The 27,955-nt window shown below is 36.2% G+C and overlaps 1 protein-coding gene across 10 annotated transcripts in view; it reads right to left on the bottom strand.

Moving 5' to 3' along the window:
* Positions 1 to 26,540, bottom strand: part of Phc3 (polyhomeotic homolog 3) — an 81,476-nt gene extending 54,936 nt beyond the window's left edge. For 8 of the 10 annotated variants that reach the window (XR_007351651.1, XM_048814310.1, XM_015494280.2 and 5 more), the window contains exons 1-4: positions 26,464 to 26,540; positions 22,922 to 23,087; positions 17,819 to 17,974; positions 16,687 to 16,764 (exon numbers count right to left, since the gene is read on the bottom strand). Coding sequence is in view for 8 of the 10 variants with exons in the window: in XM_048814310.1 (XP_048670267.1) it covers positions 16,687 to 16,764; positions 17,819 to 17,974; positions 22,922 to 23,087; positions 26,464 to 26,477 (414 nt within the window). In the remaining 2 variants the exon portion in view is untranslated. Of the gene's footprint in view, positions 1 to 16,071; positions 16,169 to 16,686; positions 16,765 to 17,818; positions 17,975 to 22,921; positions 23,088 to 26,463 lie in introns of those variants that run through there. The other 2 variants (XM_048814311.1, XM_048814317.1) reach the window with 2 other exon arrangements.
* Between the last annotated feature and the right edge of the window lie 1,415 nt (positions 26,541 to 27,955).

The raw sequence follows: 27,955 nt of genomic DNA, 5'->3' as shown, positions 1-27,955 counted from the left end.
GTATGTTAAGTGGAATAAGTCGGGCACAGAAAGACGTATACTGCAGAATTTCACTCACATGTGGAATCTAGAAAGGTTTATCTCATATAAGAGTAGAATGGTGGCTACTAGAAACTGGAGCAATTAGGGGGAAATGTTTGTCGACTGACATATAATTACAGTTAGGTAGAATGAATAAGTTCAAAAGATTTACTGTATACCATGTTCACTATAATTAATAATCACAGGCAAAGAGAGTGAATGCAAAATCTTCTAACCATTTCACAATGTATATATATTTCAAAACACCAAAATATGTACACAACAAATACAATTTACTGTCAATTAAAACATTTTTTAATTTCAAAAAATGATAGCACGCAGACAACAATAATGTACTGAGACATCAGAAACAAAATGACTCTAGCATTTTAGTAGTCCAGGACATTTGTTGTACTGAATAGTGACTACAGGAAACTAGAAAGACTCATATGTAACTCCTCATGAGTCTATAATCATTAAATAATAAAAAGTAAGCTGAGCTAGGTGATGTGTCATGAGTCTATAAAGCCAGCAGCTCATAAGGCTGAGGCCCAAAGCAAACTCAGCAAGACCCTGTCTCTAATTAAAATATAAAAGAAGGCTGGGGAGGCCTGAGGTTGTGGCTAAGTGGTAGAGCGCACACCTAGCTCAACTAGTATGCCTAGAACATGCAAGGCCCTGGATTAGATCCTCAGCACCACATAAAAATAAATAAATAAAAAATAGGGGGTTAGCAATGATGGTGTAATGTGATGAACATCATTGGATTATCCAAAGTACATGTATGAAGACATGAATTGGTGTGAACATACTTTATATACTGAGATATGAAAAATTGTTCTTTATATGTGTAATAAGAATTGTAATAAATTCCACTGTCATGTATTTAAAAAATAAAAACAATTAAAAAATAAATAAATAAAGGTATTGTGTTCAACTACAACTAAAAAATAAATATTTTAAAGTGGGGGGGACTAGGGTTGTGGCTCAGTGGTAGAGCATTTACCTAGCACGTGTGAGGCACTGGGTTCGATTCTCAGCACCACATAAAAATAAATAAATAAAGGCATTGTGTCCATGTACAACTAAAAAAAAAAGAAAAAGAAAGAAAAAGGTTGGGGATGTTGCTCAGTGGTTAAGGCCCTTGGGTTCAATCCATAGTACTACAGAAAATAAATTTTAAAAAATTAAAAATAAAAAGTATAATGGGTACATAATAGTTGGTTATCCAATTCTTTAATCCTTTCAACTTAAATCTTCCAATTATTTCATAATTTTAATTTTAATAAAATATTTAAATCTTTAGTTCAACGTATAAATATAATACAAAATCATTCTGTAATCTGAATTTTACCTCTATCACATCACTGAAACCCAATTATTAATAGTCACTAATGATCTCTAACAAATTTGGAGATTCCTTTCAGATCACCCCCTGGTCTTCTTTACCAGCTCTTTTTCCTGATCTAACCACAAAATGTTCATCCTTTGTCCTCAACACTTTTATCCTTCACTTCCTAGTAGACATGGATTATCATGTCTACTTCCATGATGATCCAATCCTGATGACTCTCAATTTGGAGCTCTAGATCCAAATACCTACAGAATACTTCTTTCTGGGTGTTTCTTATCAACTCAAACTCAAGTTGTTTAAACATCAAACTGACTGTTATTCCTTCTATACCAGCTTCTCAGAAGATGGCACTATCATCTTCTAAAATTCCCCCCAACATATATTATCTGGGAATCATTCTGATTCTTTCTTCACCCTTACCACACACAAACAAATAGTCATATGTCTTGTTTCTACATCTTTTGTTGTTCTTCTCCCTTTTGATTTTTTTAATCACTTAGTTTGAGAGTCTAGCCCTTGATACTCCCAGCGATATTACTTTAACAGCTGCAAACTGTTCTACCTCACTGGAATTGTATCTCCTCCTACTTGCCAAATAATCTTTATCTGATTTTATTTAGCCACCAACTTGTTCTACCTCTCCTTTCCCTGATTTTATTAATATTAATTACCCACCTAAAAATATTCTGGATAGGGCTGAGGATGTAGTATACTGGTAAAGCACTTGTCTAGTGCAAGCAGGACCTTAGGTTCAATCCCCAGTACCAAATAGAAAAATTTTCTGGATAATGGTCAACCTCCTCTGATAACATCCCTATTATCCCCTCTCACTCCTGTAAACACATCATTCACATTATCCATACAAAGCTATTTAAAATGTCATGATCTCTTAGGCCTATGGCATTAGTAACAATGTCCTTACTGGAATGAGTGTCTTCCCCATCCATACAGTGAACAACTCTTCAAAAATCACTTACTTTAATAAGCTTTTAAAGGCATCCCTATATCCCAAAGAATTGACTACTTCCCCTACACTTTACCTCATTGCTAACATACATATATATACTTCTACCATAAAATTCTTTCTTGTTCTCTTTTTTCTTGTCTCTCCCGCACCCCCCTAGTACTGAGATCAAACCCAAGGCCTCTCACATTCAGGGCAAGTGCTCTACCACTAAGCTATATCCCTAGTCTTTTAAAAAATGTTTAAGACAGGGTCTTGCTAAGTTGCCTGGACTGCCTCCTGCCCCAGCCTCCTGAGTAGATGGAGTTATAGTTGTGTGTCATCATGCTCAACTATATCATATATGCATATATATGTATTACATATGCCCATATATGTATAACATATGTATGTGTGTGTGTGTGTGTGTGTGTATACACACATACATACTTTTTTTTTTTTTTTGAGACAGGGTCTTGCTAAGTTGCTTAGAGCCTTGCTGAGTTGCTGAGACTAGCTTTGAACCCATGATCCTTCCACCCCAGCCTCCTGAGTTGCTGGGATTACAGGCATGCACCCCACCATGCCCAGCTAGCATATATTTTTATCTCACCCATCTAAACAATCATTTCTTTAAGGTATGACTCATCTTCATATATCCAAAATCTATGAAATAGCTTTTATCCAATAAAAGTCTATTAAGTTAATGAATGCCATGTTATTTTAAGGCATACATACATAGCTTTCAGCTTTCATGTAATATTTAAGCCAAATACAAAGAGAGAGAGAGAGAGTGAGAGAATGAAAGAGAAGAAAAATTTTGGTATAGCACCTAACAGAGTAAAAAATGTAGAAATATTATAGTGATATCAGTTCAACTTCACTTTTGATGTGCTATGTAATAAATAAATAAGAAAAAAAATATTCTTTTTGTGTACCACTTGCTCCAAAGATTAAACGAAATCACTCAGTGGGTAGAGCTGGACCCTGGTTTTCTGACATGTATTTTGGCATTCAGGATCCTTTTTTCTTTTTTATACCTCTTATTTCTATGAGTTGGATACTCTGCAGTAATAATGCCTCGGTCTCTCTCTCTCTCTCTCTTAATGCAAGAAAGGCTAGGCACAGTGGTAGGTACATACCTGTAATCCTAGCAACTTGGGAGGCTGAGGCAGGAGGATCACACATTTAAGGCCAGTCTTAGCAACCTAGTGGGACCCTCAGCAACTCAGTAAGACCCTGTCTCAAAATGGTGCACACCTGTAATCCCAGCTACTCAGTAGGCTAGAGAAGAATAAGTATCATATCTACTTTTAAATTCCATATAGCAAGTAACAATGCAGGCAGCTGTCTACTAAGAAACACTTGATCCATGAAGGCCAACAGATCACCAAGAAATTATCTCCCCAGTCAGTCTAATTAAAACAGAATTTTCTTCCTTTCCTTATGGATTTGGTCTATTTTCTACTTTGTTCTACTCACCTAAACCAGATGCCCTTACATGTTTCCATTATTTTCTCTGTCAATTTCATCTTAATTCTCTTTCTCTTAAAGCCTTGGTCAATTCTGTTACCTCAGAACTCAAGTCCTCTCCTCCACAAAGGAACTTACTCCCTGAGCCCTATTTCATAAGCTCCATGAAGTGTCTGGCCCACAGTACTCACTATAGCCAAAGCCCTTTTGAGAGCCACCTCTGCCATTTGATCAGAATCAATCAGGTATATCGTACATACTTTATAGACTTTAAAAGGGAGTTATGTACATTTATATTCTATGCCCACAGGTCAGTGAAAAACATTGCAGGGTAACATGTAGAGTATAATCCCATTTGTATATTACAAACAAATGTCTGTGTCTATACATGTTATATATGTAAAAAACATTGACAAAGAAAATGGCATTGTATATACACAATAATGTATACTCACAAAACTACATGTGGCTAGATTCAATATAGAAGTATAACAAATATACACTGATATCTGGGAGAAAAGTCACCAAAATGTTAAAGGATAATGCCTACTAGAAATAAAATTTGGAATTATTTGTATTCACTTTTTAAAAATTATTGTCCATGTAGGCATAAACATTAGAATGAGAATAGAAATGCTATTATTTTTCCTTTTTAAAAAATGGTTGCCTTAGTACATTGTTCTGCTTTTATCACTTTAAAGCAGTTTATAAACTTTATTCAGTGAGAACATGTATATTCAAATGCCTGTTTGTGTCGAATTCAAATATCTGTAAGTGAACAGTGTTATATAGAAATTGTAGGTAATAATATATCCACAAAGGACTTTTAAGCTACTGCTGTTTTTTAATAGAGAAATCAAACAATGGCTGCGGGGGGAGTATATGTTGCTTAGGGGCAGCACGTGCAAGGCTCTGGGTTCAATCCCCAGCAAAAAAAAAAAAAGTCTCTCCTATTTGTTATAGACAATTTTGCTACACAAGACAGCACACACCTGCAATCCCAACTACTTAGGAAGCTGAGGCAGAAAGATTCCAAGTTTAAGGTCAGCCTTTGCAACTTAGGGAAACCCTGTCTCAAAACAAAATACAAAAGAAAGAGGGCTGGGGGTATATTTTAATGGTAAAGCACCCCTGGGTTCAATTACCAGTACTGGAAAAAACAAAACAAAACAAATTACCACTTTCTGTAATAAACAGGCAAAAATAAAACAACAAAAACAGCAACCTCACAATCTCCCAATATTTTTAGATTTATAAACCCAAAAAAGAAAAGTTGCAATGTCAAAACAATGAAGATACTGGAAAAATAACTTAAAATGTCCAACAAAAAAGATGATTATATAAAATAAATTCCACCATTCTATATAATAGCTTAAATACTGATCCACGTGATAACACAGAAAGATCTCGACATACTAAGTGAAAAAAGCAAAATGCAAAATACCTACCTGTATTTTTTAAAAAGTGTTAAGCACATATACACACATTTCTTTATAAAATCTATGTCCATAATACATAAGAAAAGATCTGAAGGAGTAAACAGCAAACTAAGGAGGAGAGACAGAAAAGAACATGGGGCTGAAGGGGACTTTTACGACTTTTTTACTTTTTCTAAATTGCTGAAATATTTTACAAGGACACAGTAAAGCTGCTCATGATCATATAAACATTCAGACTACAGTTTTGATTTTTAGATTGGTATCAAATAGTTGGAAAAGGCTTCAGTACTCTACCACTTGAAATTATAGTCTAAAGAATCAATCCTTGGAAACAATGAGTTTTAAAACTTAAAGTACTTCCTAAAATAGATGAGAGGATGAGGACACTGAAATGATTATAAGCAAACAGTTAATGGTTCGTTTGATAAATGATTGTTCTAATTTAGATATGTTTAAAAGAAAACTGAACATTTTTAAGGGTCTTGATCTAAAAATCGTTTCATTAACCCAGTAAGTAGAATCTTAGGAACCTTAAAAGGCAGTAATTATAAATGTATACAAAGATATGCAGCAGGCTATTCAATGTGGGTTTACTTATAATAGCAAACAAGGAAAATTAAAATCACCAGAAAGAGAAAATAATAGAACATTATTCAGCCACTAAAAATCATACTTAAAATCAATGAACATTTGCTTCTCCCTCCTAAGACTCACTAAAATAGCAACACAATAACAAAAAGGATTGAAGAAAGAGAAATTCAGACAGTACGACATTCCATTCAACAAGTGAACTGAGCTCTTCAAATGTCATGAAAGAAAAACAAAAAAAGACAAGGAGACTTTTTTTATATTATAGGACAAAAAGAACACTCAAATGCACTATGATCCTTAATTAAATCCTGGATGGGAAGAAAGTTTATAAAAAGAATAACCTTTTTGGAAGACTACAAAGGAAATCAGAATATGGACCACATGCTAGATATTAGTGTACTAATGTTCAGTTTCTTAGGTGTGATGTAACAATATTGTCGCTATGCAGGAAAATCTCCTTAGACTGAAGGGTAACGCTGCCTACAACTTATTTTCAAATATATTTTTTAAAATAAACTTATTTTCAAATCGTCAGGAAAACAGTCTATATACAAATACAGAGATAGAGCAAATACGGCAAACAACAATTGGTATAATTATAAGAAGGGCATATGAAGTTCACTGCTTAGTATTTCTATTTTTCTATGGGTTTAAATGATTTCAAAACAACAAGCATATGCAGTGGCATATTCAGTGATATATGCCTGTAATCCCAGAGACTCTGGAGGCTGAGGCAGGAGTATCTAAAGTTCAAGACCACCCTCAGCAATTTAGCAAGGCTGTAAGCAACTTAGTGAGACTCTATCTCAAAATAAAAAATAAAAAGGGCTGGGGATGTGGTTCAGTGGTTAATTGTCCCTCGGTTCAACTTCTAGTACCAAACAAAACAAAACAAAAAAAACTGGGATATAAAAGAACAACATAAAACAAAAGACATACATACACTAAAATAAAAAGAGAGAGGAGGTGCCATCTGTATCAAGATTATACTATCATTGGGCTGGAGTTGTGGCTCAGTAGTAGGGCGCTTGCCTAGCATGCTTGGGGCACTGGATCGATCCCCAGCACCACATAAAAAAATACTAAATAAAGATGTTGTGTCCGTTTACAACTAAAAAAAAAAAAAAGTTGTAAAAAATTATACTATCACATTTCTATAAAAGAGTGAAGGTGGCTATAATCCAAAATATGCGAAGGAAGAAACAAGAGCAAAAGTAAACCCAGAGATTATAGGTATAGGGGCAGAGTTAAGAAGTGTGGCTAAAAACAGGAGAGTTATCTGAAAGTCTACCCACAAAACAGATTCACGTATAATAAGCTCACTACACTTAACACCTAGAACAACCAGCATCTGAACCTTCCAGAAAGACAGGACTCTTCTCTAAGTCAAAGGAACTGCCAGGGAAATGCTAGGTTTCTTTCTTTCTTTCTTTTTTTAATATATTTAGTTATAGATGGACATAATACCTTCATTTTGTTCATTTGTTTTTACGTGGTACTGAGGATCGAACCCAGCGCCTCCCATGTGCCAGGCAAGCATTCTCCCACTGAGCTACAGCCCAGCCCCAAGAAATGCTAGGTTTCTAAAATGGATACTTAGACACTGTAACTTAACTTCTACAACTAAACTGTCATCTCCATACCTGTGCACTTTTAACTCCAAACAGACCAATATATAGCAGCAATCACAATCACTGTTATTCCCATATGCAAACACCAACATTCCAATTTTTCCGCTAAGGAAAAGGCCCTACAGGGGGACAAATGTACCTTCAGTGCAGTGGAGGAAACCCACCTAATTAACTGACAATCATGCACTCTTAAACATAAGCAGAAAACTAAGAATTTGAAAAGAAGATAGCTTTCTCTTACAAGAGAAAACCCAGCAGCACAATGGGAGAAAAAGACTAAGATAGTTCCTAAGGAAAATAGATTAATAGAGAAACAGAGAAAATCGTTTTTAACATCTGAGAAGTAGGGCTGGGGTAGAATGCTTGCCTAGCATGTGCAAGGCCCTGGATCCAATCCCCACTACAACAAAAAAAATGAAACAAAGATAAAAAATAAAAAGTCTGATAAATATCATCCATACAGAAAAACAGGATCATCTGAAAAGAATGAGCAAACAAAAGATGCTCCTAGAAATTGGAAATACAATGGCTGAACTAAACTTGGGGGGGGGGTGGGGGAGAGTTCAAGTAAATTGTTTAAAACAAAAAAAAAGTCCAACATCCCACAACAGAAAAAGAATGAAAAGGTAAAAGAAATAAAAGATCAATCCAGAAAAAACAAAACTCACCAAGGAGCTCCAAAGAGAGAGCGAAGATGCCCACTGGCAGAGTGCATGCTTAGCATGCAAAAGGCCCTAGGTTCCATTCCTAGCACCACAGAGACAGAGAGAGGTGGAGGGAGGAAGCGAGAACAAGAACAGAGAAACAACAGGAAAACTTTCCTTTTAAATTTTTATTTTCACATACATGAACATTAAATACCTAGTTTTCACCCAGAGAGGGTCGTACAAGTGTCCTACACCATGATTTCTAGACATATCCTCATGAAACTTAAGAAAAAATAAAAAACTAAAAGAGAATAATAGGCAAATCTAAAAGATTCCAGAAAGAACAAGCAGTTACCCCAGAGCAATGATAATGAGACTAATAATAGCCTTTTTTTCAGCAATATCTAAAATTTTGAAGTTGGTGGGCTTTTTATTCTTTCTGTTGTTAGTTTTTATTTTGTTTTATTTTTGTTTTGTGATGCTGGAGATCAAACCCATGGCCTCACAATTGCTAGGCAAGCGCTCTACCACTAAACTACAGCCCAGGTCCCAATAACTAAAATTTTGAAAACAATCCTTGTTTTCAAATTTCCAAAGAATAATTAATTTCAATATAAAATTCATGTAACAATAGTTACAAAAAATATATAGGGACGGGAGGCTGAGTCATGAGATCACAACCTCAAAGCCAGCTTCAGCAATGGCGAGGCCCTAAGCAACTCAGTGAGACACTGTCATAAATAAAATACAAATAGGGATGGGGATGTGGCTCAGTGGTCAGGTAACCCCCCGCCAAAAAAAAACATGTATGGGGAGAGAATTTTCAGTTCCATAAGGGATTCAAAATTTATTTTCCATGTAACCTTTAAAAATAGATACTTCACCAAAACACATTCTTATCAGTTTACTTGTCTGTATCCTCAGTGTGCTCTTAAACCTTTGTTCACTTTGAATCCTTTGTACCTGACATTATGCCTAACACTAAATAGGCACTGAAAGTACTGAAACAGATTATCCTTGTTAGTATGGACCAACACAGGATCCCACACAATAATAATCCCTAAAACTGAGATCTACTTGCCCTTCCCCTGCCCCAACCTCCTTAAAGGGCCTATTTCTTTAATACTTTTTTTAGTTGTAATTGGACATTTATTTATTTATTTATTTATTTTTATGTGGTGTTGAGGATCAAACCCAGTGCCTCGCACGTGTTAGAAGAGTGCTCTACCGCTGAGTCACAACCCCAGCTTATAGGCCTCCTGTTTTTAATACAACCAGTCAGGGCTTCAACATATGAGTTCAGGGAGGCAATTTAGTTCACATCATCATTTATTAAACCTTCTCCTTGATCCAGATCCAGAGATACCTAGATGAGAACACTTTTAAAAAAATAAAAATAAATCTAATTAGACCTCTTAATTTTACAAAAAACTCGGAGTACAGGGAGGTTAAATAACTTGTCTGAAATCACACGACTGGTCAGTCACAGAATCTAACATTAGAACCCAGATGCCTCATCTCCATTCTCCCAAACTTTCTCTTATGAAATGCCACAAACAATAGTTAAATCATCAGAAACTCCCATTTGACTCCCAACTCATCTGTCCAATACCTACTAAACAACTACAAGTGTGTCTAATACACATCATAAACTTCACATACCCAAAACCAAACTCCTGCTTTTCTTCCCCAACACCTACTTACTACTCCATCCTTCTAGATTCCTAAGCCAAAACACTGGAATCATCCTTGACTCCTTGCCTTTCCTTACATCTTTTACTCAACCTGCTAGCTATACTTTCATAATAAAATGTTCAAGAAAAAAATATTCAGAATCTTGCTAACCACTTTTCAGCCCTCACCCATCATCACCATCAGTCCAAGAATCAATACCTCTCACTTGGATTATTAAAAGAACCACTAAAGTGCCCTCCCATGCTTCTGTCTTTGCCTCTAACAGCCTGCTCTCAAAATTAGAGTGAAGCTAAAAACCAGTGTGAGATCATGTTACTTCTGTGAGATTGTCACTTCCCCCTATAAACTGCTCTTCAATAGCTTCTCAATTCATTTCAAGTAAAATCCAAAGGCTAATAATCTCATGACTAGAATTAGAATTATCTTTTATGATTATTTTTTTATTTTTTGGAACCAGGATTTAACCCAGGGGTACTTTCCCAACTAAGCCAAATCTCCAGACCTTTTTATTTTTGAGACTGGGTCTTGTTAAAATGCTTTAAGTCCTTGCTAAGCTGCTGAGGCAAGCCTCAAACTTGCCATCCTCCTGCCTCAGCCTCCCGAGTTGCTAGGATTACAGATGTATGCCACCACACCTGGCTAGAACTACTTTTCTGATGTCATCTCTAAACCACATGTCACTTTCATTTCACTCCAGTCACAATGCCCTCCCTTCTGTTTTTTGAGCATGTCTGCCTCCCTTATCCTCTTTCAAATGCTACTTTTATTAACAAGGCTTTCCTTAACCACTGTAAATCAGCAAATCCCTCCACCCCATTCCTCTTCCTTGCTTTATTTCCCTCTACAGTACTTGTACTTACCACTATCTGACTTACTGTACCCTTGTTGACTATGTATCCCTAGCTCCACTACAGGAATGTTTTTTTGTTCTTTTACTATATCTCCAATACCTAGACCAGTATTTAGCACATATTCAATGCTCAATAAGTATTTGGTGAATGAGTGAATGCATGAATTAATAAAGTTACAAAACTAACTGAGCTTAAAATAAAAGTTCATCTTGTCTAGTAATATAACTAAAAAGCTATTAAAACCAAGTTTTTCCCCATTTGGGGAGAATAGTACAGTGAACTGAAGTCAAAATATCTGGGATTAATGTAGATTCCAGGGCCAAAAAGCAACAAGGCAAACCTTATTGAGGTTCAAGTACCCCTTGAGTCATTTACAGGACTTTTGACTTTTCCAGTCACATAATCTTTTCCAGCTAAAAATGCCAAAATACTTAGAAGAGAAAGTCTAGATAGAATATTTTCTATCTATAGATGAATAATATAGATAGGTACTTCACTTACATTAAAACAAAATTAATCACAAGACTTATTTTTTTGCATTTATATATATAAATGCAAGTAATAAAATAGGAGAGCGTCACACAAATTTTGTCAAGGCAAGTGTGGAAAAGGGATGTTTACTTTCACTCTATACTTTTTTCTCTATACTTCCCCACCCACCGCCAGTACTGGGATGGAACCCAGGGGCACTTTACCACTGAGCTACATCCCCAATCCTTTTCTAATTGAGATAGAGTCTTACTGAATTGCTGAGTCTGGCCTTGAACTTACAATCATCCTGCCTCAGTCGCCCCAGTAACTGAAATTACAGAGATGACAGACATAGGCTACCATGCTGGGCTTGCTCTATCACTTTTATTGTCTATCTCTTAACCAAAAACTTTAATTTTATTTAGGCAACATAAATATTAACAAAGCTTTTCAGCCTCTTTTCTCAGAGATAACCACTAATACCTGTTTTGTATTATTAAAGGTTTTCTGTCTGCATAATCAGATATTTGTATAGTTAGAACTTTTAAAAAGTAAGTCAAATGACAAGAAGTCTACTTTCAGAAAGATGGAGATGTACTTTTCCTTATTCCTCCCACTAAGTACAACTAAAAACCCTTGTGACATATAAAATAAACATAAAGATACCAAAAGATGAAGAAAAGCAGATTGGCCGGAGACTGAAGACTCCATGTACATCATGGTGGTGAGTTCCCTGGGTCTTTTTTTTTTTTTTTTGTCTCATATAACCCAAACTTGGAACTAAAGAATTCAGTAACCCAGACACCAATGGGCACAAACAAAACAGCCTAACAAAAGCCTGCTCTTTTTAGCCAAAGGATCGGGAAAGAGAAAGCCCAGCAACACAAAAAACTTAAGACAATAATTACTTTACTATGGGCAAACACTAAAGAAAAAACTGTGGCTCCACCCACAACAACAAAAAACTATACTTTCACCTGCAAAGGCATCCCATCCCCTCAATCAACCCTCTATAATTAATTAGTGTCAGAAAAGGCCAAGTAGAGAGCCAGGACTTTCATCCCAACCAAGTAGTAATAAACTACCACCACCATCACAATGTACTGTGCAGAATAGGGGTGGAAAGACTACATAGGAAGCAGTAACAAGGCACTCCTGTTCCTCCCAGTCAGGGAAGCTTCCATAGAGGTCCAGTGAAGAGCCAGAATTTCCACCACAGTTCAGCAATTATGGGAAGCATCCCCTCTGGTGTCAACAGATTAAAAATAGTCACAACAAAGAAATAAAAGATATACAGAAGGAACAAATGGAAATTTTAGAACTGAAAAATAGAATAATCAAAATGAAAGAGATCATACTATGCATTCTTGCTCTTTATACTCAATACATAATAAAAATCAAAGTCTATCTGTATGCACATGTATAGCATTTTTTAGTAGCTACAGTACTCCATTGTATGAATTAACACTAACTGTCCTACAATTAATGGACACTTCGATTGTATATAATGCTTTACTACTGTAAACCATGCATATACACATAATTATGTAGGGGAGGGGTTGGTTTTGTTTTTTGTGTTTTTTGCAGCACTGGGGTCAAACCCATAGCCTTGCATATACTAGGCAAATGGTCTAGCACTGAGCTACATCCACAGTCCTGTCATTTTTAATGATATCAGTAAAAAGTAACAGTCATATGAGGGGCTGGGGTTGTAGCATGTGTGAAGCTTTGGATTTGATCCTAAGCATCCCATAAAAATAAATAATAAAATAAAGGTACTGTGCAGGGTTTCTGTTCTCGCGACTAAAAGGCTCAGGGGCCACTCCAGAGAAACTGGACTAATTGGGCTGCGCAAAATAACCACACAAGAGACACAAATACCTTTTTCTTTGGGGTCGCTGTGATGGCTCCTCTGACCTTAAAGGTCCGCAGGAAGAGAGAGAGAGAGAGCACACACATGCTGACCCTTTTTATTGGGGAGAAGCTATTCAAATGAGGCAAGGGGTCAGGTTTCAGGGGGCTGAGTCTATCTTCATGATGTCCACTGTCACCAGGTTGACTGACATATGGGTAGGCCACACCCAAAGGCACAGTAAGAGAAGGGGACACACACAAGGCACTTCCATGGAAGATTCTATCCTAAACAGGGCAAGGGGTTATATTACAAAGGAACAGGTGAGCATAGCTCCACCCATGGGGCTATAGCAAGACACACCCATGCACGAGACACCATCCCTCAAACCCAAGAAGGGTGGGGAAAGCTCTGCAACATTTCTGTGACTGAGTGCCTCAGCATCCAGCCAGGGAGTGTGACTCAGTCACGTAAAAGGTTGGGCTCCCATAGTACTGTGTCCATCTATAACTAAAATAATTTTTTTAAAAAAAAGAGTTCCATATGAAAGGGCATGCACATTTTAAATATTTATACATACTGCCAAATAACTCTCCAGAAAAGTTGTACCAATTTACATTCCCATTAATAGTATATGTGTGTGCCAAATATTTTACATCCTTGCCAGCAATGAGTATTATTTAAATGCTTTGCCTTGCTTTTGAATTTGACAGGTAAAAATGGGACATCATGGTTGTTTTTACATATATTTATTATTAATACAATAAATATATTTTTATATGTTTAAAGTCAAAAGTAGTCCTTCCCCCACCCCTGGTGTTGGGGACTGAAACCAGGGCTTCAGGCATGTTAGGCAAGTGATCTACCACTGAGATGTACTCCCAACCCAGTCTTTCTTTTAAAAATTCCCAGTTATGGGCCAAGGTTGTAGCTCAGTGGTAGAGTGCTTGCTGAGCACGGGTGAGGCACTGGGTTTGATCATTGCACCACATAACAATAAACAAAATAAAGGTATTGTGACCATCTACAACTAAAAAAAATTTTTTTTTAATTCCCAATTAGAGTCTTTTGTAAATGTTCATTGTTTATATTGCTAATATAAAAGCATTTGGGGGCAGGGAATGTGGTTCAGTGGTAGTATGCTTGCCTTGCATGCATGGGGCACTGGGTTTGATCCTCGGCACCACATAAATAAATAAAATAAAGGTATTGTGTCTTACAACTAAAAAAAAAATTTAAATAAAGGTATTATGTCCATCTACAACTAAAAAATATTTTTAAAAAAGAACATTTTGGATTTTAGAAATAAAAGCCATTTGACATACATGGTGCAAACATATTCTCTTCTACTGTGTTACTTTTAACCTTGTTTCTGTTGTTTTTTTGGCAGCAGCAAAGTTTTTAATTGGTTCAGATTTCATTTTGGCAAGCCAAATTTAACTAAACCTTACCCTCTTTCAATTGAAGTGCTGAAGATACCAACATAAAGGTTCAGTCCCAATTAATTTTAGAGTCAAACAACCATAAAATCACCACCATCACTACTAGTATTAGTCTAGAATTAGCTATCCTGATCCCATAAGGAGAAAGAAGATAAAGCTGGCACCTGCTAGTTACCTATACATTCAATTATCAAGTTTATTTCCCAAACTACACAGTTTCCCCAGGTTATATGTCTAGGTATCTGGTTTGATTTTTATATAATATTCATTTCCTCACTGAGATCCCATTCTGACTCTATATCCCAACCAATCTAGCTAATTATTCAACAGCCTACCCTGTAATCCTTTTTGGAAGCTAAACCATTCCCATAGCTTCACTTTACCTGAAAACTTACCTCAAAATAACCAAAACTATGAATATTAGACTGCCACCTAATGGCTCATTATTATCATTACCTAGATACTTCTATTACCACGTTCTGCCTCTCTTTTGGATAGTAACCTCAATTTACTAAGTTACTTTGGCCATTATAATATATACTGCTAGTCAATTCATTTGAGGACTAGCTACCTGGGATTTATAAATAAAACAAATGTGATATATGATATATTGTTCTTTATTTCACACTAGACATCTATTCTCCCTTCATGCTTCTTTTCCCCAACCAGTCATTCACAAGTGCCTACTACATGGTACAATACTGCCTGGTTATAACAAGCAGCATTAACCATGTCATAAAAAATAAGCACAATCAGGGCTGGGATTATGGTTTAGTGGTAGAGTGCTCGCCCCACATGTATGAAGCACTAGGATCGATCCTAAGTACCACATAAAAATAAATAAATAAAATACAAGGATTGTGTCCATCTACAACTAAAAAATTATTTTTAAAAAATAGGCACAATCGGGCTAGGGTGTGGCTCAGAGGCAGAGTGCTCACCTACCACACAAGAGGCACTGGGTTCGATCCTCAGCACCACATAAAAATAAAATAAAGATATTGCATCCACCTATAACTAAAAAATATTAAAAAAATAAGCACAATCATTGGAATCTTAATTTCTGTGAATGTCACATACAGAAAATCATAATAAAACAGTTTAAAAGGATATCTGTTAATTATAAGACAACAAAACTCTATACATATGAACATACACATATATATCTTAATGTTATTCCATATTTCACAGAATAATTTGTCTATAATTCTTCAACTAACACACAAAGTATTTACTATGCCTTTCCTTAATACATCTGTATTAAATCAAGACATCTGATATTAATAATCATTAACTACAGTATTCAGGCTGAGAGTTAAGATAAAATATTCATAACGAATTTTGTCATAATCCAGGATATTTATGTGCTAAAAATAGAATTTTTTAATTAAAAATGCAGATCAATAGTTAGAAAAACACCTACATGCTGAACACAGAATGTACTTAGCAAAGACCATATCCTTAATTGAAGAATATAGCACAAGCTCCTCTTAAGTTTCTTAAAACCTATAATCTATATTTTATTAAAGTCAATTTTACAGAATATGAAAGTACTACTATACTGGACCAGGAAAAATGTATAGAAAGGACATTTTTAGAATAACACAATGGTTTTCAACCAAAGGCAGTTTTGTCCCCCATAAAACATTTTTGGTTGTCACCTGGGGGGAAGGAGAAAGCCATAGTCTGCTGTTGGTATCCACTTCGAGGGATGATGCCTCATAATGCACATGACAGTCAGCCACACACTAAAAAAAACTATGGTCCATAATGACATTAGTTTCAAGGCTGACAAACCTGAGAAAACTGATGTAATTCCAACATAAACTATACTATATCAGTTAGATTTCTGTAATCTAATAATTTTCCTATGGTTTCATAAAAGAACAATCTTGTTCTTAGGAAATACATATCCCAAATATTTTTTTTAAATATTTTTTAGTTGTTGATGTACCTTTATTTTTTATTTATTTATATGTGGTGCTGAGGATCAAACCCAGGGCCTCAGATGTGCTGGGTGAGTGCTCTACCGCTGAGATACAACCCCAACCCCAACCCCACAAAATGGTTATTAAAACTTAAGATTTTCAGAAGTTTAACGATAATTCTGAATTCTCCAATTTCATCACTCGTATTCCTAAACACTTATTATTACTTAAGGTATGTAACAAATCTACACTAATAGCTTCATGAATTACAACAGTATAGTTTTGGAAAACAGTAATTAAAATTTTTTTTTTAATTTTAAATCCAAGAAAAAAACGTAGGGTACTTACAGATGTCTGGGACATACTTGACTGTTGTGTGACACTTCCTGTGGGGGACGTAGATGGTCTTCCACTGGATAAACTTGCCTAAAACAATAAGACCATTATAATATGCCTGCAAAAACCTGAAGTTAAAACCTTTCTGCTACCAGCATAACACAAAAACAAAATAAGAACCAAAGCTCAATTTAATCTTTGGCCAAACAGATTTTTTTTTTTAAAGAAAAGAAAAATATGAATGGTGAAAACAGGCCCAAAAGCTAATCTGATTAGCTGTACTCATTGTCAGTTTCACTCTTCAGGTTTCTTGACATTTCTGAAGCTGAATCACCACTCTACCATTACAAAAAAGACATTTGAGCTACATCAAGAGCCAGTGGGTTTCAGTTTCCTAAGTCATATTATGAACATGATGTTACTTAAAATTACACTACTGAAAAGAAGTAACATCTGGTATCTATCAATAACAGAAGTAAACTTTTTTCAGGTTCACTCAACTGAGATCCTTCTCTGATGAGGAGATTTAAGATTAAATCTCACACAGTTTTATTTAAGTTGTACAATATTAACAAAAAAATTTAAACATAGGTATTGAATCATAAAATTATGTTATTAGTTGAAATAATATGATTAGATTTTAGGAAAGTGTATATATGCATTTTTATATAGAAGATTTTTGGATATATATTAAATTGTTACAACAGTCACCTCTGAAAGTGGGACACAATGGCACATACGGAAAAGAAACATTTCTATTTTATTTGCCTCTTAAAATTTTATACTGATTGATATTTTTAATATAAATTATTTACATAATAAAACTTTACTTTTTCAAAAAATAGAAATATAATTCATGAAGCCCTAAGTAGCCACTGTTGTACCTAGAACTTTTTGAATACAAAACCATACCACCATCCACTTTGGATAAAAAACAGAGACAAAAGCTGGCAACAATTATAAAACATATTCATTTTTCCTCCAATTAACTTCTATTTGGTAGTCTATTAACATCTCCTTTAGCACAAATAATCACAAGACTTATGAGAACTCTGAAATAATACCCAGGGTATTTATTTTCAGTAAGTATCTGAAGAAAATGTAAAGTTTGGCCTTAAAAATTGTTAATTTATTTCAGTCTCACCTGAACAGCAGCAAGGCTCTGGAGCTGGGAACTGCTTAAATGCTGCTGCTGAAGAGCTGCAGTGTGCAGCATCAAGTGCTGCTGTTGAGCTGCATACATTTGCTGAAGATACTGAGCAGCTGAGCTGGGGGGGCGATGCAATGCCTGTTGAATTACCTGTGATAAGTCAATTGAACCAATGTCAAATTATAATCTCAACCTTTATCTTTTTTTTTTTTTTTTTCCATTGCTGGGGATCAAACCCAGGACCTTGCACATACACTATCACTCACCCATATCTCCAGTTCAACCTTTATCTTTTTTTTTTAATTATTATTATTTTGTAGTTGTAGATGGACAGAATACCTTTATTTTATTTGTTTATTCTTATGTGGTGCTGAGAATCAAACCCAGTACCCCATGTATACTAGGCAAGCACTCTGCCACTGAACCACAGCCCCAGCCCAACCTTTATCTTAACTATAAAATGAAGTATAAAAATGGCAGTTTAAAATTTTACTACTTTAAGATTCAATGTCCTCAAGTTTATTAACATATTTCTCTCCCAGTTACATATTGCTAGGATTCACTAATTATACAAATTAAATTACCCAGTAGCGATAAATCCATAAAAGAACCATACAAGGACTGAGGTTGTAGCTCAGTGGTTGAGTGTTTGTCTAGCATGTGTGAGGCACTGGATTCAAATTCTCAGCACCACATGTAAACAAACAAAATAAAGGTCCATCAACAACTTAAAAATATTTTTTTAAAAAGGACCATATAAGTATTTGAAGAAATCTTTAATATCACTAGTATCAAAAATTTACAAATTAGGGCAGGGGTTATGGCTCAGCGGTAGAGTGCTCGTCTCACATGTGCAAGGCCCTGGGTTCAATCCTCAGCACCACATATGAATAAATAAAATAAAGTTATAAAATAAAAAGGAGGAATAAAGGCTAACAAATTCTTTAAAAAAAAATTTACAAATTAAAACGATACTATTTTCCGACTGTCAGATGGATAAAGATTTAAAATACTTTTACTTGAGAAAATAAATCTTCCCACACTGTCAGTGAGAATTTAAGTTGGTATAATTTTTTGGATAAAAGTTGGAAGAATTCAGGGCTTAGGTATGAAGAGGAATATTTTGTTATGGAGCCATTGCAAACAGTAGTATGGCTCTACACTGTTTAGTAGAGTAGCTACTAGCCATCTGTGTCTACTGAACATGAAAATATGACTAATGCAACTAAGGAATTGGGTTTTTAACTTTAACTGAACTTTGATTTTAATGTAAATAGGTACACAGATAGCTAATGGCTACCATATTTCACAGTGCAGATACAGACTTGTATTTATTAATAAGAACATTCTCAAATATATTAGCAGGTGAAGAAAGTTAGAGTAAGATGTCATTTTTATACCAAATTAACTGAGTAATCATTTTTATATCAAAATAACTCAGTAATCTGAGTATTCTTTGAGGATTAAATGAAGCATCTAGAACCCTGTGGAATATATTATAGGTACTCAATATACACTAGTAGCTAGTATATATTTAACAATTGCTATGTGCCAAGCATCTGATAAATGCTTCATGTGGATTATCTTGTTTAATTCTTTATAGATGTAGTGAGAAAGTAGACATAATTATTATCTCCATTTTATAGATGGGAAAACCAGTGTTTTAAGTAGGCTAAATAATTTCCCAAAATTCATACAGCTAGTAGCTTCTCTGACTTCAAAGTCTACACCCTTTATACCCTGTGAGTTCTTGTGTTTTTCTATTATACCTGCTTGCTTCCTCTATCTCATAATTGTATTTTTCTTATAATTGCATTTGATTTTTTTTTTTTATCCTGAGGCTCAAGGAGATTGTAGATGAGTAGAATACTCAACAGATGAGTAGGAATACTCTAAAAGATTTCTCTAAGTCTATATTTTGGGTTCAAATACAAAATTTGAACCTAAAGTCATTCTGCACGTTAGGGGTCTAGAAAAACATAAAAGAGTACTGTAGATGGATAGCTAGTTAGAGGTAATTTTTATCTTCTGGTTTGAACTTTTCTTTAAGTGTCTGAAAATCCTACAAAAATTGTCAAAACTATTTCTTTTTCTGAAAATTACTCAATAATTATTTTTTAATGTTTTTAAATGTCAGAGTTCTTAATTTTCCACATAGAATACAATTATTCGTATTGGGGCTGAGGTTTTGGCTCAGTGGTAGAGCGTACACCTAGCACATGCGAGGACCTGGGTTCAATTTCAATCCTCAGCACCACACAAAGATAAATAAATAAAATAATGGTATTATATCCAACTACAACTAAAAAAAAAAATTTTTTTTAAATATTAGTATTAAAAAGACTCCTAAAAAGTGTTTGTGAATATTAATAATATAAAATCTAATCATGAAATTTCACAAATAGATAAATGTGGTAAAGTCGAGTATTCTATTAAGACCAGAGAAAAATCCTGCATCTCTTCAAAAGATAAGTCCAATCCTCTGCAGCCACATCCCAAGGTCATATCATGCCCAAGTAACCAAAACAGCACAGAACCCCAATCTTAGTATCAAACCAGAGTTTCCAAAGTGCTTAGGAAGTAATAGAGCCATAATCCTATAGCTTCACAATCTAAATTTTGGACACCTATAACCATAAAATCATGAACCCAAATTTCAAGAAAGAACATTTCCATGAATTATTGTTTACTTCAGGCATGCATATGTCATCTCTCCAATGGCAAATTGCATACTTGCTAAAAACTCCTGTCACAAAAATCAATGTAAGCTTTTGATTCCTGGTTATAGAGGACTACAGACCAGCATTAAGTAATTCAGAATTACATTAATTTATCTTTTCTTGTCAGACAAATCTATATATCTTCTTTAATTCTATAATAAAATTCTAAAAATCAAACTGAAAAAACAAATAAACACTCTATTTGACATAATTTTATCAGAGTGCAGTAATTTTCTGTAGTTGGTAATCTTTTATTACTATTCAACACTATACTCCTGGCATTGCATAAATACAAGTTACAGGTACAGAACATTGTTCTTATTTTATTTCTCTACAGGAATTAACAAGTTAAAGAGAATTCACAGGACTAAGGAAAAAAAAAACTGGTAGAATAAAGAACTACTTAGATAGCTCAATAAATATTGATTTGATTGCTCTTTAGGACAGCAATTCCATAATCTTTGTAACAACTAGAGTTAGAGATATTTGTGAGGTATATCTACATCTACACATCTCCAATAATACTTTATTTTTATTAATACATCCATCTTAAGGGAAAACTAGAAAATGAAATGTCATATTAAAATATCCCATTATGGGGCTGGGGTTGTGGCTCAGAGGTAGAGCACTCACCTTGCACATGTGAGACCCTGGGTTCGATCCTCAGTACCACATAAAAATATATAAATAAAATAAAGGTATGTGTCCAACTACAATTAAAAATAAATATTAAAAAATATATATATATATATATATATCCCATTATCACCAGCTGGACATGATGGCATATGCCTGTAATTCCAGCAGCTCAGGAGTCTGAGGCAGGAGGATCACAAGTTCAAAGCCAGACTCAGCAAAAAGTGAAGCACTAAGGAATTCAGTGAGACCATGTCTCTAAATAAAATACAAAATAGGGCTGGGGATGTGGCTCAGGGGTCAAGTACCCCTGAATTCAATCCTCAGTACCCCACCCTCACAAAAAAAAAAAATCCCATTATCTCAAAGATCTAGATACTCTCCCCCATATCCCTTGCCTCAGAGAAAAGTGAAGAACATTAAATGCATACTCTCCATTCCAGTTTGAATTCTGCTGAGCTGGCTGGGTCCCCAACAGTTCTGATTCCACTCTACAGTGACTTCAGAAAACTAAATCCTAAACCACAGAACAGTTTAATAATTATTACACTAGAGAAAAATAGAGCAGAGAGAAGACTATACCACAAACAGTTAAGAATACAATTAGAGAGGCTGGGGATATAGCTCAGTGATACAGTATTTGCCTAGCATTCCCAAGGCCCCTCCTTGACTGAAAAAAAAAAAAAATGCAATTAGGAGGTAGAGGAAGCAAGAAGGTATAACAGAAAAACACAAGAACTCACAGGGTATAAAGGGTGCAGACTTTGAAATCAGAAAACCTACTAGCTGTATGAATTTCGGGAAATTATTTAGCCTACTTAAAATACTGGTTTTCCCATATGTCTACTTTATAGAGGTGTAGTGAGAATTAAACATGATAATCCACATGAAGTATTTATCAGATGCTTGGCACATAGCAACTGTTCAATAGATACTAGTACTAGTATTTATTAAGTACCTATAATATATTCCACAGAGTTCTAGAGGCTTCATTTAATCCTCAAAGAAACTAATAAAAAAGGTAGTCTTGTCCTCATTTTAGTCTCCTGAGGCTCAAGGAGATTGTGCCTCCCACCCAAAGCCACATAGATACTGATGATAACAAAAATGGGATTCAAACAGCATATCAGAATGCAATGCCCATGTAGTATACAATACCACATTATCTCCATTATTATTAAAAGTTAATAAGTGACCTAGCCCAAGACTCTTCTTAAATATTTCCTTTCCCATTTGCCCCAGGAACTATAGAAGGCATCTTCCTACTAGGGTTCTTAGGCCACATGGGTTTAAAACAAACCTCTTAACGCAACTACAGACTTGAAAAGAATTCCCCAAGTCTATATTTTGGATTCAAACACAAAATTTGAACCTAGAGTCATTCTGCATGTTAGGGGTCTATGTTGAGTACCTTTTCTTTAGAGCAACATCAAGAGACTTCCAATTATAATTTTCCTGACACATAAATGTTAAAAAACTATTTAACAGTATAATTATTAAATAACTGCTGGTTGTTTCAAACATTAACAATTTTTCTTTTTTTTTTAAGCAGTGCCAGGGATGGAACCCAGGGCCCTGTACCTGCTAGGCAAGTGCTCTACCACTGAGTTACATCCCCAGCCCAGATCTTAACAATTATAACTGTATATTTGAGGATCTGAATCAATACGTTGATCTGGTTTAAACAAAAAGCAATATGATACTCCAAGTCTAATTTTACTCATCATTATAGCTGAAATACCTGTACAGCATGTCGGTCTGAACCGCTGTAGACAGAAATCTGTGGTTGTTGCATTCGAGAAGAGGAAGTGGTGATGGTGGTGGTTGTTGTGCTACTGGTTGTTGTCGACACAGAAGATGCTCCAGGGTTTGGTTCATTATCCATTGTTGTACTGTGGTCTTTAAATCTGGCAGATAACACAAAGGATTTATATTGACAAAAAGAATAATCTTATGAGCTTTAAAGAATATTCATTCCAGCTGGGCACAGTGGCCAGTGGTTTGGGAGGCTGAGGCAGGAGGATCACAACTTCAAAGCCAGTCTCAGCAACTTAGCAAGGCCCTAAGCAACTTCAAAAGCTGAGGGTATGGCTCAGTACTTAAACACCCCTAGTACCAAAAAAAAAAAAAAATTCATTTCAATAAATAATCTGCAAGCTGGGCTTAGGAGGCTGAGGCAGGAGGATTGTAAGTTCAAAGGCAGCCTTAGAAACTTAGCAAGAACCCATCTCTCAATGAAACATTAAAAAAAAAAAAAAGGACTGGGGATGTGGCTCAGTGGTTAAGCACCCCTGGTACCAGGAGAAAAAAAAGAAAAAAGAAAAAGAAAATAATCAGCAAGAGTCTAAGCCTCTATAAAGAAACAAAATACAGCTAGCACAAAAAAAAAACACTTAGAAGGGAAAAATACATATACATAGGATATTTAATAGTTAATATCTATCTATGTTGAATTTAAGTGAGCCAAGATATGTAACTGACAAAACCTGGTCTAAAGTTTATCTTTGCAATATTGAAAGGAGGGATTTAAAATCAAAATAGGTGGTAAGAGAATACCACACTAACTAGAAAAATAAAAATTTAAGCAATATTGGAGTACTTTAAAACAATTCTTTGCATTCATTTGATGATTACAACAAATTACAGTCACTCGTATTTATACATTTTAAAAGAATATGACTTCTGTTGAGTAGCTTAGTTTTGGTTGCTATATACACTTTACTTAAAAAACAAGTTATCTTAAAAGAGTTAACAAAAAAAGTTTAATTCATACCAGGTTTTCTCTAATTGCTCTACAACACTGTCCTTCTTTTATTTTATTTAATTTTTGTTTAAGTTGTAGGACACAATATATTTATTTAATTTATTTATTTATATGTGGTGCTGAGAATCCAACCCAGTGCCTCACATGGGCTAGGCAAGTGCTCCTCCACTGAGCTGCAGTCCAGCCCTGTCCTTACTATTTCTAATAATCGAGTTTGACTTAAGAACAGATTACTCTACGGAAATAAGGGTAGCAGTTAACAGCAACTTCCCACATCCTTATAGAAATCTTTTTCAAGATGAATTGCTCTAAATTTTAAAAGCAGCATAACTATGTAATTTTCCTCAAATACAGTTTCCTTGTGTATAGACAGTAAAGTACATTTTTGTACCAAATTTTCTATTTCTTCCAATATTAAAATTCCACTTATATTGTGATACAAAATTTCTCCCAATACAGAATCCATATGTGATTAAATTCAACACTAAAAAATCAATTCTAAGGGCTTCAATATTGTTAGAAGCTAGAACTACTGTAATTTTTATAGGGTCATAATGCACATAATAATGAAAAATACACTTGATATTATACTGTTTTTATCTTCCTTCTTTTATCTGCCTTTTCTTATCAGTCATTTCTTCCGGAGAAACACAACCTGTGTGACAAGAATGTAACAAAAACTCTTCTACTTCACAAAAAGCAAAAGGAATTTGGCACTAATTGGGTACTCATATACTATCCTGATAGGACTTCCTTTATGTACAAATTTCCTTTTTTCTATATCACTATGTAAACAGTATTTGGCTCTGAGGAACCAATCTCCTTTTAAGAGAAAAAGTGAGGGGCTGGGATTGTGGCTCAGAGGTGAAGCAGTCGCCTAGCATGAATGAGGCACTGGGTTCGATCCTCAGCACCACATAAAGTAAAATAAAGACACTGTGTTCACCTATACCTAGAAAATAAATATTTTTAAAAAGATTTTAAAAAAAGAGAAAAAGTGAAAGAATAAAGGAAGTAGTTGATTCCTCAGTTACTCTTTTTTATTAGAAAATGATGATTGGAGACACTGAGGCAGGAGGATAATAAGTTCAAGGCCAGCCTCAGCAACTCAGCCAAATCCTGTCCCAAAACAAAAAATGAAAAGGGAGGGACAGGGTTGTGACTCAGCGGCAGAGGGCTCACCTAGTACTCTGCCTAGCATGTGCGAGGCCCTGGGTTCGATCCTCAGCGCCACATAAAAATAAATAAATAAAATAAAGGTATTGTGTCCAACTACAACTAAAATTTTAAAAATGAAAAGGGATAGGTATGTAACTCGATGGTAAAGCACCTCTGGGTTCAATCCGCAGTACCAAAAAGAAAACGGAAAAAGGAAGTGAATCATGTTTTTACACTTCTTCGCTATTTTTCAAATTGCCTTCCAATTATCAAATCACAGTATCATATGGTTCAATATTATACAGAATCAGTAGTAGACAAGGAAAACTTTTTACCAAATTACTGCCTATCATAACACGTGTGTGCCATGCACCAAGTGATATGCAAAATGCCAGCTTAAAGTCTGGTACTTTTAAAGTTGTTCTGCTCAACCATATCCTCAAACCCAGGCACAGTTCTAACTACTAACCGAAAATGGTCACAGAGAATACAAATTCTAGGCATCAAGTCTAATACAAATTCTAGGCATCGGTGAGGGCAACAGGCCAAACCATGGTATTGCATTTCGAGGCCTGGCACAAAAGAACAGTTTTGGTAACTCCACCGTCTGTGCATATAAATACCTGCAAAATACAGACTGCAGTTCTGGTATACAAGAGGCCTACCCGAGAAATATTTAAGTTTTAGAGTCGCTAACTAAGCATACCATCACACTGCCACACAAGAATGTGGCCCTCTAGGGAGACAGCAACCCTGCAGCCAGAGACCCGAGGGAAAGATCTTTCCTTCCGGGGTGTTTTCAGCCTCAACAGAGCGCAGCAACCTCCGCCGCCCTCAGGCCGGCGCCAAGACACTTAGCCCTCGCCCTACCCCACCGCGGGAGGGCAGTGGGCAGCTGGGTCTCTCGTTCTCTGGCTGAGAGCGGGGAGGCGCCGGAGCGGAAGGATGGTAGCACGAAGGAGGCCTGGCAGTGCCCGCCCTGCCCTACCCAGCCTCCGCGGGCCCCTGGCGTACGCAGCCCGCAGGGCCCACTTGAAGGGGTGACAGCGCCTGAGGGGCCCACAGGAATCTGTTTCCTGGAGAACCCTAGCGGACAGGGCCTCAGGGGTGACCGTGCGCTCAGTGCTCTGCCGACCCGGTCCAGACGGCAGAAGGGGCGCTCCCGCCTGCAGGGCAACTGGACCCTTCAGTTCGCCTCCGCCCCCCGACTAGGGCCAAGCAGGCACCAGCAGAAAAATGTAGTTCTCAGGTTTCCCTTCCATGCACTGCTAGCGAAAGAGCCCTGAGCTCTTCTACTGAGGAACGTGTCGCTGCCCCCACTCGCCCCCGGTTACGACATCAGTCACCAGCAAGTCACTCACTCCGCTTCCGCCATCTTCTCTCCTCCATCACTAGCACGGGCTGCGCATGCGCCCCCCAGCGGCGGACAGAGAGGCGGGGTCGGCCCCTATGGTCATGTGGGGTCCTCAGCTGCCAATACCCCGCCCACGTCAGCGCCTGCTGTCTCTGAATTGACCAGGTTTCTCCACCTTATTTTCCACTATCTCATTTGCAAGCTTTTACTTTCTCTTGCCCGGGATCTTCCTCTTAGAAAGGTATAAGTTCTGCGTAGACTGTTAAGTTAAATATGTGAAGAATATCTACACAAATACGCAAAGAGGGTCTCGAAATAAAATACCCACGAAGATGCTGAGGTCTCAGAGAGAAAGGAAATTCGGTGCTGCTACCATGGGGCTTGTTAGCCTGGGACGCGCTTGAGTTTGGTGGTCCTACCCAGAGGTCACTCTACCGGGTTCAAAGGTGATGTTTAGATGCTGGTGAGTGGGTGGTTAAGAAATAAATTCTTCCACGAGAGTTTAAGTGAGCGCTTAGTGGGCTTAGTGAGCGCTTGAGTGCAGACTTGAATAGCATGGGACACAAACAAGAAAGGCCGCCAGTTTGCTAGTACATTTTACTATATGCCAACTCCTCTGAGGCGGGGTGAGACAAACATACAAAGATGAGTAAAATATTAACTATAACTATAAAATAGTAAAGATGTGTTCCCGGAAATAAGTCAATCTGGAGAGTGAGTGGTTTTTATAGACATTAGTGCTTTGGAACAGACCCATCAATCTCTTTGGAAACCTTAAATTCAAAGAACAAAAAAAAAAAAAAATCTTTACTACTCTTTGTAGAAAAAAGAATATCGATCATAAACAATAGATTTTTTGGTTTTGTTTGTTTTGTTTGGCTGTACTGGATATTGAACCCAGGGACTCGCCATCACTAAGCTAAATCCCCAGTCCTTTTTTTTTTTTTCTTCTTCTTAAGAGAGAGAATTTTAATATTTATTTTTATTTTCTTTTTTTTAGTTTTCGGTGGACACAACATCTTTGTTTGTATGTGGTGCTGAGGATCAAACCTGGGCCGCATGCATGCCAGGCGAGTTTGCTACCACTTGAGCCACATCCCCAGCCCTTTTTTTATGTTGTTGTTTTTGAGACCCACCTCCCAAAGTTGCCCAGGCTGGCCTGGAACTTGCATCCTCCTGAGTCAGTCTCTAGAGTAGCTAGAAAGTATAGGTCTATGCAACTGTGCCTGGCAAGGATGTCTCTTGTATTGGTAAGACAGCGGAGTCATGCTCATTTCAAGAACTAAGAATGAGGTATTGGTGTAAATTCATCTTAAAAGTGTAATGTGCTCCAATGAAAAGTATACTTATCCTTAGAAATCCTGTGTTCTGGGATGTGCTTAAGGAAGGGAAAAAAATACTTATGTGAATTTAAGCTGTCCCTTTTCTTATTTGATAACATCATTTGTTTTGTTTTGTTTTTTTTATCTTCTTCCTGACTGATAGCAGTTCACTTCCTA

The sequence above is a fragment of the Marmota marmota genome, unplaced genomic scaffold (genome assembly GCF_001458135.2).
Source record: "Marmota marmota marmota unplaced genomic scaffold, marMar, whole genome shotgun sequence".
NCBI lineage: Eukaryota > Metazoa > Chordata > Mammalia > Rodentia > Sciuridae > Marmota > Marmota marmota.
Note: the sequence above shows the minus strand (reverse complement) of the source record. Positions and strands in the feature narration are given on the sequence as shown.